At 38.1% G+C, this 10940-nt stretch overlaps 1 protein-coding gene across 5 annotated transcripts; it reads right to left on the bottom strand.

Moving 5' to 3' along the window:
• Positions 1-3362: 3362 nt before the first annotated feature.
• Positions 3363-7807, bottom strand: AIP3 (ABI3-interacting protein 3). Of its 5 annotated transcripts, none has more exons than XM_078581239.1 (4): positions 7694-7807; positions 7474-7584; positions 5149-5371; positions 3363-3601 (listed from the first exon to the last, which is right to left on the bottom strand). In XM_078581239.1, exons 1-4 carry the CDS (start codon positions 7700-7702, stop codon positions 3519-3521), a joined length of 426 nt encoding a protein of 141 aa, XP_078437365.1. In that variant the 5' UTR covers positions 7703-7807; the 3' UTR covers positions 3363-3518. The 5 variants fall into 5 exon arrangements, with proteins under 5 accessions (XP_078437365.1, XP_078437367.1, XP_078437370.1 ...); XM_078581241.1 differs by having other exon boundaries at positions 3363-3598; XM_078581244.1 differs by having other exon boundaries at positions 3363-3552.
• Between the last annotated feature and the right edge of the window lie 3133 nt (positions 7808-10940).

The raw sequence follows: 10940 nt of genomic DNA, 5'->3' as shown, positions 1-10940 counted from the left end.
ATCAGTTTTTTTCATCCGGGACGAATTTTGGGAGGAAAATTTGTCATGGGAAGACTGGACGGGACGAAAAACCATCCCGAGATTATTGGATGGGACGGTTTTTTTGTTGGTGGACGAAAAACCGTCCCGTCCTTCATCCCTAAGCTAACATCGGACGTAGGATGGGACGAAATTCATCCTGTCCCATCCTTCGTCCATGTCCGGGACGATCCGGAACTATACTCGCACCCACCACCTGCATTTGTTCGTACCGATCCTGGTCCAGTCACTCTGCCGAGTTTAATTGGTGCTAGAGCTGTGCTGTCACCGAATATCACCCTTGCCTTAGACCCCTCGCCTCTAAGCTCCGTCAAAGGCTCCCTGCGCCACGCCATCAGTCGAGCATGCCGAATCTCTCCGGCTCCCCTCCACTGGCTCGTTTTGGCACCCACCGCCAGTCGACCAAGCCGGATCCCTCTCCGGCTTGTCGCTACCTGCACTTGCACCGGCCGCTACATCGACGAGACTGTGATGACAAGCACGCCACCAACGACGAGGTACACCATCCTCTGCTTGCCTGTTACATTACGTCTTGTAGTATACTCTCGATTTGACTCCTCTGTGCTCAGGCTAGATAGGTGAGAGAGGAAAAGATTGAGAAAAAACTACAAATGCAAGTGAGCGTCTTAACAGTACAGACGAGTCCGTCCGTTACGTGCGAGCCCTACGGATTGATTATGTTCGATCGTAGACGTCTTCGTCCCTCTGACGAGGTTTGAGAGGCCACGATTGCCGTCACCTGGCAACCCCTTCGGAGCACAGAGCTTGACATCTCCCTCGAGTCAGATCCTGCGCGTACGACACGTGACGCATTCATCGTGCATCGTAGTTACATATACTCGTTTGGATTTATTTATCCGTCGAACGACAACGCCGTTGACGTCTGACATCACTATCTAGGTACCGAACCATCATACTCGGTGCCGACCGGACTACGTCCTTGACGACATCCGGCATCAATCGGTTATCAGGTTGTGGACAATGAAGTTGTTTGACAAGATGAAGGTGGAGATCATGTATACGCTTGCGGATATTTAGCAGCTATTGGTCACAATAAATGTGTGGACGGCAAAGAACCGTTGTGGCATATTGGGTGTAACTTCTCACAAGATCGATGTTTATTTGAAGAATCGCAAATGTGTACTCAAAGTTTGGGAGCTCGATGGGAAGCATAATGGGGAGTGTATGGTTGAAATCCTTGTCAATGTGCTGGAGGAATTTGGCCAGGGGTTGAAGGTGAATATTGAATAATTAACTTTTTTTATAATGGAACGACTACTTGGAGGGAAACATATTTTATGTGATTTCCATTATAGGTATGCATAGCAGCGACCAAGAATGCATCAATGAAAAAAATAATGGTTTTATTAGAGAGAAAATTATACAATAAAAATGTGGGGAACTGATAACACAAAAATTACAGGGTTATTGATATGTTATCTTCATATTTCCATGCATTAAAATAATTATATGTGCATGTTATCAAGATTCACATAACTAAATCTATCTTTCAGTGTAAAATTCTGATTATCGTGGATTTGGTAGTATTTTTAAGATTTTGTCCAACATCAAATAATTTTTGAAATTAATATTCTAATGTGGAATATATACTTTTTATGAATGCTTTCACTTTATATTTATGGAGAAATTAATTTTATCAATCAAAATATGTTTATTATAATTTTTATGACTCAAGATGTATTTTCTAAAGATTAAATTATATAGTTTTGGGATTAAAGTCGAGCCCTTACACGTCCCATCATTCAATTCGGTCGAATGGCAACCAATCAAGAGATTTGAAATGATTTAATGTGATTAGGGCATCATAAATTGCAATGATATAACTCCTGATCATTACATAAACCTTTTTATTATTCTCATATTCACAAGGGTGGTGTGCACTAGTAGGAAAAAGATTGGATTTAAATTGAAATAAGTGAAATTCAAATATCAAGAAAAAAATGATTAAAAGTTTAGATTAAAAGGTTAAAATGTACAACAGTACACATGGCGTGCCTCGTGTACCACTGCAATTGATTAGAAGTACAAGGATGATGACCTGGCGCATTGAAATGAGTCGCAACATCATTCAAATGATTGGATTTATTTTAGCATTTTCTCATGTGAATGCCATGTGTCAGCGTGTCATATAATGGAAAATGACTAAAAGGCAAAAATTGGTGATGAGGCAAGTAGTGGCGCACCACCACATACCAGTGATTACTTAAGTAATAAAAGTGCCTTTTGTCTTCTTCCTTTTAAGCAATAACATGTGTCACTCTCTAAACAGCTAGTCCTGAAAGACTAGTTGACAGTAATAACCATTAAATGAATAAATGACATTGCCAATGATAAGGAGAGAAAAAAATGGACAGACAGGATTCCTCCAACTTCAAAGCTTGATATTGAAAAATCCAGAAGGTTGATTGAGCTACAATTCTGAGGGTGGTTACGTATTTATCCCCTCTTTCCATCCATCCTACAGTGTATAAGTAGAGAGGTGGATCTTTTTCAAATTCATCCTTAAACTTGTCTCCTTCATTTAGTTGTCGATCGTGTTTTGGTAGGAGCACGACTATTTGTGAGTTCAGGTAATCTGCCCCCTTCTCTGTTGCCTCTTTTCAAACCCCATGACACCAAGAACAAGTAAGATAGATTTCAGCAACTAAATTTGAGAAGTTTAAGGATATACATTAAGCATCTTCACGTTACATTTGTACTTTGCCGCCTCATCTCTAGCTTAGATCACTTCCATGATTCCATTCAACAATAAATTTTTATCTAGCCACATTCAATCATGTCTCACATGACAATGTCTCGTCATCATCTTATTCATAATCCTCCCTACATGACTTAATCTTTTCATCACGTTTCTGTTCGTGCTCCCAATTTTCTACTAATTATCACAATCTACTTACTATCTACAATCTACAACAATCATTTTAATTCTATCACCCTCTCGTTTTGCAATTTCTCAACTCTTGGCCCCATATTTTTTACATATCTCACGTCATGTAAATAAGCACTATTTAAAGAATATTAAATCCTTAATTAAGGTTTCATGTAGAAAGAATCAGTTCTCATCACTAATTATACTTAGGTTTCACGTAGAGAGTATGTTTATATATATATTTTTATTAAACTCAAGAACACCAATGAAGAATTAAAACCTTATTTTTTAGTTTCAGGTTCAGCACCATTAGGCATGTGGCATGTGTCCCACACACAGTGAACATTGTATTTTAGTTGATACAAAAGAGTTTTGGATACCAAAACTCCAACACAATTGCAAGCCTTTATGATAGTGAAATCAGAGGCGGATGAACCAAACGAGGACTACTTGTCATAGATATGCATCGGTTCTATGGAGGCAGTGACTAGAGTGAGAACAGTAGTTTGTGTCATTCATCAAATAGTAAAGCAAAAAATATATTATGTTGATCATTGTAGAACACATAAATGTAGCCACGCCCCTCCATTCACCGTCCCTCCATAGAGCGTCCCTTCACGTCCCTGTCACCGTGACGGCATAAGCGGCACCAGTGACGTGAATAAAACCCTACTTGAACAGACGGGTATATCTCCAATTATTTATAGGCGACGTCAGTTTGTGCGCACAAAAAAACAGGGACTTCTGTGCAAAATGCCAGGAAATTGAATTGGCCATGTCAGAAAGAGTAAAACTAATGATTTTTATATGTATTTCAGCCTGTTTTAACTTTTCAAAAATTCTGTCACGGACGTCATCCGTGACGGCTGTTCTGTCACGTCACACGACAAGGGCACCCCGTCACTGTCGCGACCACTTCGTCATCTGTCACCGTCACCATCACGGACCCCTAATACCGTCATCCGTCACGTTTCCGTCTCGGTGACGCGTGAGGTGACGGATGACGCGTGCCAATCCCTAGATGCTAGAGGAAACTATTGTGAAGTGAAACGTGTCTGATGGAAGGGCAGCATATTCACATCTTTGGGGAATTAGTAATAGATCTCTTACAAAGAACAGTCGCAGACTATGTGAAGTTCAAAACCTTCCTCTCGTTTAATTAATGAAAATAATAATTTCAAAATTGACATAAAATAGTGAAATAACTTCAGAATTAAGCTAACATGAAGTATTTTAAAGAACTATAGTTGTTCTGCAGGAGGTAAAGGATGCAAGATTCATCACCTTAGATTGTCATCTTTTGGTTTAATTGCGAGGAATCAACCGATACTCATTCCATCGAATTTCTCAAAAATATTTCTTGTTAATCAAGTTCCAACAGCAAACCATAGAAGACTTGTAACAGGTTTTCCCTAATTTAACCTTCAAGCTTAAGTTGAAGGTAAATCTAATCAAACAAAAAAAACATTAAGAAAAACATTGGGAAACAATGAAGAGATTGTAAGATGTCTGAGCTCTTTGATATTCTTCTAGCTAACTTATTTAGTGTTCAGTAATCAAAAGTTTTGTGTCGGTTTTGTACTTTCTATTGATATAAATTATTGTATTAAAATAACAAATGTCAATTAAGTTGATGATCATCAGTCTCATGATACAGAGTAATGTAACATGGAACATCAAATATTGTGCATATTAAAGTAATAAAAATCTATGTGGTGCATTTCTGAAAAATAAAAGTTTTAAACATAAATTCAATAGACAAATAGTGAAGGTACGGCTCAAAAACCAAGCATTCATATTTTGTCTTTAAGATGGGTGTCGATGGTTATCTACTTATGATTTTGAGTATAAAATGTAATGCGAGTCTCATTTCTTTGCAAAACAAACAAAATTTCGCGGTAAATATTTCGACACTAACGATTATCCACAAAATCAATTGTTTTCCGAACTGACATAAAAAAAATATAAACTATTATCGATGAACTGAAGCACGCAACCTAGACAATTTTTGGAACAAGAAAAAAGAAGAAATTATATAAATTAAAGGACTCCTGAGTCAGAGAATCAAGAGAAAAATGGTTTAATTTGCATATTTGAAATACCCAAATAAAAGTGGCATGGACATCTAAATCTGAGATGATGAGCAAGAAACAGGTGGTAAAAAGATAGCTAAACAACAAATCACTCCTCTTCAAGATTGATGGAATCCTTAAACTTACCATAGAGAATCTTCTTCAAATCTCCCATTTGTGCCAGCACAGTCTCCTTCTCTGCCTCTAATCTTTCTAGATGCCTAGCTGCCTCTTCTTTCATGTTTTCCAGATTCTCTTCCACATCTTCCCTGGCAACATGAGCAAACACTTCCCCTATTTGAAATCTCACAACATCCTCATCACTGAGTATTAGCTCATTGCTAGCATCCTCCACATTTTCATTCTTATCCTGAAATCAAAAGTTGGAACAAAGATAATCAACTCCAAGAATTAATCTATTTAAACTCATTTACGATAGCCGCCACTTCATGCATGATTACAGTAAATACACACTAAGTTATTGCTACATGTGTGTTCTTAGGTTTTACGCTGTTAAGAATTATTTGTCCATGTAGGGAGAATTCGGGTAACTTTCAAAGTCTCCTGTTATTCTCCTTTCTTTGTCTGTTCGTGCACCCAGATCTACACCTTCCAGATTTGAGGGAAACGTGATGAGATAACTACATAATAACTTCAATAAGATATTAAATGAAGCAACTGTGGTGTTATGAAACAGGATGAGATAACTACACAATAACTTCAATATGACATTTAATGAAGCAACTGTGGTGTTATGAAACGTGATGAGATAAAAACTCAATAACTTCAATATGGCATTAAATGAAGCAACGGTGGCGTTATGAAACGTGATGAGATAACTACATAATAACTTCAATAAGACATTGAATGAAGCAACCGCGGTGTTATGAAAAGTATTCAGAACGCAATAAGTAGAAGTAATTGACATAAATCGGATATATGTACCGGATCTAAAACAAACACAAAAGGGAAACCTAGAAAGAGCAATGTAAAAAGCGAGTGTTTCAGAGAATTATCTCCGCTGAAAAAGAGAACAAAACAAGTTTGGCAATAATCTCTTTCTCAGCTCCTTTCTTCTATTTTAGCTATTAACCACAAAATTTTCAATCTTCACTGCGGACATTTCAATAATGTTCACAGAAATAAGTTAGGGATAAGGAGCAAACTATATCAGAGGCGCAGAGGCCAAGCAAAATATAACTGATGTCTTTAACTAGACAAGAGAGAGAGCTGAATGAATACCTAAGACGTACACCCACTTACTCAAGAGATATAATTTAACTAGAGCATGATGAATAAACTAATAAATACAAAATTGGAGTTTAGGAAAGAATGCGTTGGAATAATAATTGTATTCCAGATAATTAAACTATACAAGGGATTATGGCATAAAGCCAGTAAAATTTAATGCAGTTGCAAACATGGTAGTACAAGAAAAAGGAGACACTCTAATAACTGAAGTAGAATTTAATTAAGAAATCCTGACAAGGGAAATTATTTAACCAACAGGCCACAATTTTCACCAGGCGTGAAACTCCTCTTAAGCCTTCTTCTCTTTAGTTATCTCCATCTTGCTGAAAGGAAAATCTTAATATGTAATAAATTTTGTATATTTAATTTTTTTAATCCAGCGAGTTCTGGAATCTCATTAGTACTAATTATTTTCTTTTTAAGTACGCATTAGAGTTTGAAGTAGGTTTCTCCATCCCTCCATCCTTCTCTCATGAACTCCGTTGTCTCCTCCCCGTGGACAAGAAAAAGCAGTAAAACACAAAATTGTGAGACAAAACAGACTTGAAAAGGAAATTCAGATCTCGAACCCTTGTGAAAGGTTTAGTTATTCTCTAAAAATCTTCATAAGTAAAGAAAACTCAAAGTTGATTTCTTTAAAAAAATCATGAACAACAGTGGTGAGAAAGGGAAATGCGAGTTCGAGGGCATAGAGTACAGTAACTCAAGCGGACTCTTGAATTCCTACTCCTCTCTTGACTCATGCATTAATTATTTTCGTTTTAAGCATGCATTACAGATGTTTTTAAGCATGCATTAGAGATCGAAGTCGGGTTTCATGCAATATTCCTCTCTTACAATCCATATAACTGTTTAGATTTTATCTCCCCACCTCTCTTCATAATCGCCATCTCTCTCTTTCTAAAGGAATTATCTCTCTCTCTGTTTCTTTCTCTATCTTTCTATTTCTTTTTCTCTCGCTTCTGTACTCCCGTTATCTCCTCCCTATGAAGTAAAAAATTAGCTTAAAAGGGTACTTGAACTTTCAAGATCGCGATAGTATAAGAAAAAGATACAACAAATTTAAACTTGCAGCTCTCAAATCCTTCCCAAAGTTATCGTTTTTCTCTAAAAGTTGCTTCGTCAATACAGAAAACCCAACGTTGATATCATAAACCAAAAACATGAACACTAGTAGCGAGAAAAAAGAAATAGGACTTCGAGGGCAAAATAGTAGAATACCTTTGCGATCTTGATCTCGTCTTCTAGCTCATGAAATCGGTTGTTCAACCTGCTAAATTTGTTGATATTCAGCTGGTCTTCCCACGTAACCTCGGTATCCGATCCCGAATGCTAGAAGACGAGAAATTCCAAATACAACCACGCATTTTGGCAAACAAAACAATCAATCACTACTCATTGATCATCATCTAAACAAAAATATGCACACTAGGAGACGTACCTGCTGCATTCCGAGCAATCTTGCAGCGCCACTCTCAGACAGGAGGGAGATGGAGGCTGGTCTGAAACAAATTTTCTTCTGGCCTAACTGAGGTCTACTATTTATAGCCCCAGATTTTCCCCACAGTAAATAGAACAAGTGGGTATTATGGACATATTATTTTGAATTCTGGGTTTTTTAAAAAAATTAGCATAACATCATGCTGGGTGTTGAGTGCCGGGGCCAGGGCCAGAGCCGATGCCGGGGCCGGGGCCGATGCCCGGGACGGGCCGATGCTGAGACGGGGCCGATGCCGGGGCCGAGACGATGCTGGGGCGGGGGCCGGGTCCGGGGCCGATGCCGGGGCCGGGCCGATGTCGGGGCCTGGGCCGGGGCCGGGGCCAGCCCCTGCTCCGACGTTTGTATTGACTTCATAACATGAAGATTCATTAACTTCATAGATTAATATTCATATTCACTTTGTGACCCACTCATAAACTCGCCTATCAGGTGCTCTTTATCGCCTGGATAACCTCAGAGCCTCGACGTTTCATGCTTCAAGAGATGTGGACTTGGCTTCCTGATTGATAATTGTTTAACCGAGCCCCTTATTGTATATTTTATTTCACTGTTTATGTGAATTAAGTCACTTAAACTCGGGCCCGGACAGGTCCTAGTATTGGGCCCACTCTATGCCCGGTCCTAGTATTGGATAGTTAAACCCCCAGACTCTGATCGGAATTTGAAGAAGTCTTTTTTTCTTTTCTGAAACCCTAAATGTGGCGGTTGGCTGCTGGTTTGTTCTGCTCCAGCAGAGCTGACAGTAATAGTTGATCTATTTCAGTTGACTCGTGCTTTGATGTTTCAACCTTGGAAATGCTCAGCCTCTCGGTTTCGAGTTCATACAAATATTTTATACAAGGTGGCCTCGAGGATTATCGTAATTGATCCAGCCATGCCCTGGTCGCCACCTAGGGGATATTTTTATCTATGATAAGATTAGTGTTTATGTTCAACCAAGTTTTTAGGCAAGGTATGAGCTTAGATACTGCAAACCACACGCAAGGGCCCACGGACCTATGCTGAAGGTTATGAGGAAATACATTATAGGTTCTCTGACCTTGGTGTGTCTACGTCGCAGAGCTCACCTCGTACATGTTGATTAAATGACTCGTTGTTCTTAGGTCCAATGATAAATAGTGAAGGGAGACGCATAAGCGCCGCGTGCGGGTGCAATGTGCAGTCGTTCCAACGTGGCACCCATGTGGTGCATGCCATGTAGCATCAAAAATAAACATTTTTTCTCATTTTTCCTTTTGCAACATTTATCAAACAATAGCAATAATATCATAAAAATAGAGATCTGAAAATAGGAAAATAAATAAAGTAGAGGGAGAAGATCATTAAAAATTAGAATTAATGCTAGATTTAAAATCATTCATCCTATCCGTCTATCGCATATTTCCCAATGGACCTCCTCGAACTTGGTGAAATCTTCAACCTATTCATGTATCTTCATATGGCTTTAAAGTCATTCATCTTGTATTTTAAATAAGAGTAATTCAGACATGCAAAGGCAGTGCCAAAGTAGGCCCCTTGGTCTTAAAATGGCATTCGCACCTGGTGTGCAATGACTGTTTTGCCGTGAATTCTCTTAACCCGGCTCCTACACATCATAAAACTAAAAAATAAATGATTATCTTAGTAAGGTTGATCTTAAGAAAGGCCAAATCCACAAATCACATCATATGCCAGCTAATAAGTGATAGCACATTGTCACTTGCAAGACTATATCTCGCCAGGGTGGCGAAGATACTGGATAACATGTTATCTAATGATATATGTTTTCAAAATATCTCCACTACCCTGGAAAATTATGAGCTATATTTGGAAAACTTAGTGGCACCATAAGGGGGCCTTCCACCCTCAGCTTGATGGGAAAACTTAGGAAGTGAATAGAAGCCTGGTGGATCTCCTTCTACCCCAATAAAGGGCTTAACAACTTATTACATAACAAATATCACCATTGGATTTGATTCTAACCTTAATTCAACTAATGAGTAGGATGCAATAATGAGGACGTGAAAAATGTCCTCAGAAACAAGACCTTCATCAACAAGCTCACCAATGAACTCAAAGACACCACGAACCATGAATATTTGTATCAGTCACCTCTTTTATCTGATCAACTCTGAATTCATGAAAATAAGCATCACACGCATATTCAGCCATATTGACCCCATTGGGACGTTTTGCATGCCCCATGCTTCCATTTTGTTATGCTCTAACCCAATAAATACAACACAATATAATTCTTGCCTTCGTAATAGCAAAAATTTACCTTTTAATATGATTGAGTACATCCTCGTTAGGGTTTCCACCCCTGCCATCCCTATAACCAAATATCGAGGGGCTTAATAAATGATTGAATTTATGACATTGTTGCAACTGCGCATGGCTGATGAACCAAAAATAGGGTCAAATACATCTTTTTACCGCTTCTGATTTATGCAAAAAATATTTATATTTTTTCATAAAGGGCAGGCAAGGGTCAAATGGATGAGAAGCAAGTACTTAGTAAGTGAATTTTATATTTAGTTTTTTCTTTTTATTTATATTTAAGGAATTGAATATAATTTAATGAAAGCAAACTAGTGAAAAGTAACTCAAAACAATTATAGCGAGGTCAAAATAGCATTAATCCTATCTAACCTAATTTATGCAAATTTTATATACAGCGTTGGGGAACTATTATGGAAATTTATAACTGGAAATACTGATTAATTATAATGAAAAACCTTTACCAGAGCTTGGGGAGATCTAGGTCACAATTGCTGGTGATGGGCGTGACAGGGGCAGAGCAGATGATTGTTGCATTTGATATTAATAATAAAATTTATAAAAATAATTTGACTAGTAAGTAATGAGCAAGGGTCACCTCAACAGGGAATGAGGGTCCAAGACCATTGAGGGTCAACTCCATAGGGCTTAAATACTATTTAAATGGGGGTCCAACAGGGATGAGAGGATATACAGATAAAATAGGGCATTGTGATGTGATGAATTTGAGGAGGTGCAAGGATGCTAATAATTATTTAACTGGAATGATATTAATAAAAATATGAATAATAATATAAAGATTAGGTAGAACGACATGGATAGATCAAATGGAAATGAGCGAGTGAGATAGATGAAGATGTGACGTGATGATGGACGCAAAATATGTATAAGAATATAAGATGATGAAATGGGTGAATGGATGTGTATG

This window comes from Wolffia australiana, chromosome 9 (assembly GCF_029677425.1).
Source record: "Wolffia australiana isolate 7733 chromosome 9, ASM2967742v1".
In the NCBI taxonomy this organism is placed as follows: Eukaryota; Viridiplantae; Streptophyta; class Magnoliopsida; order Alismatales; family Araceae; genus Wolffia; species Wolffia australiana.
Note: the sequence above shows the minus strand (reverse complement) of the source record. Positions and strands in the feature narration are given on the sequence as shown.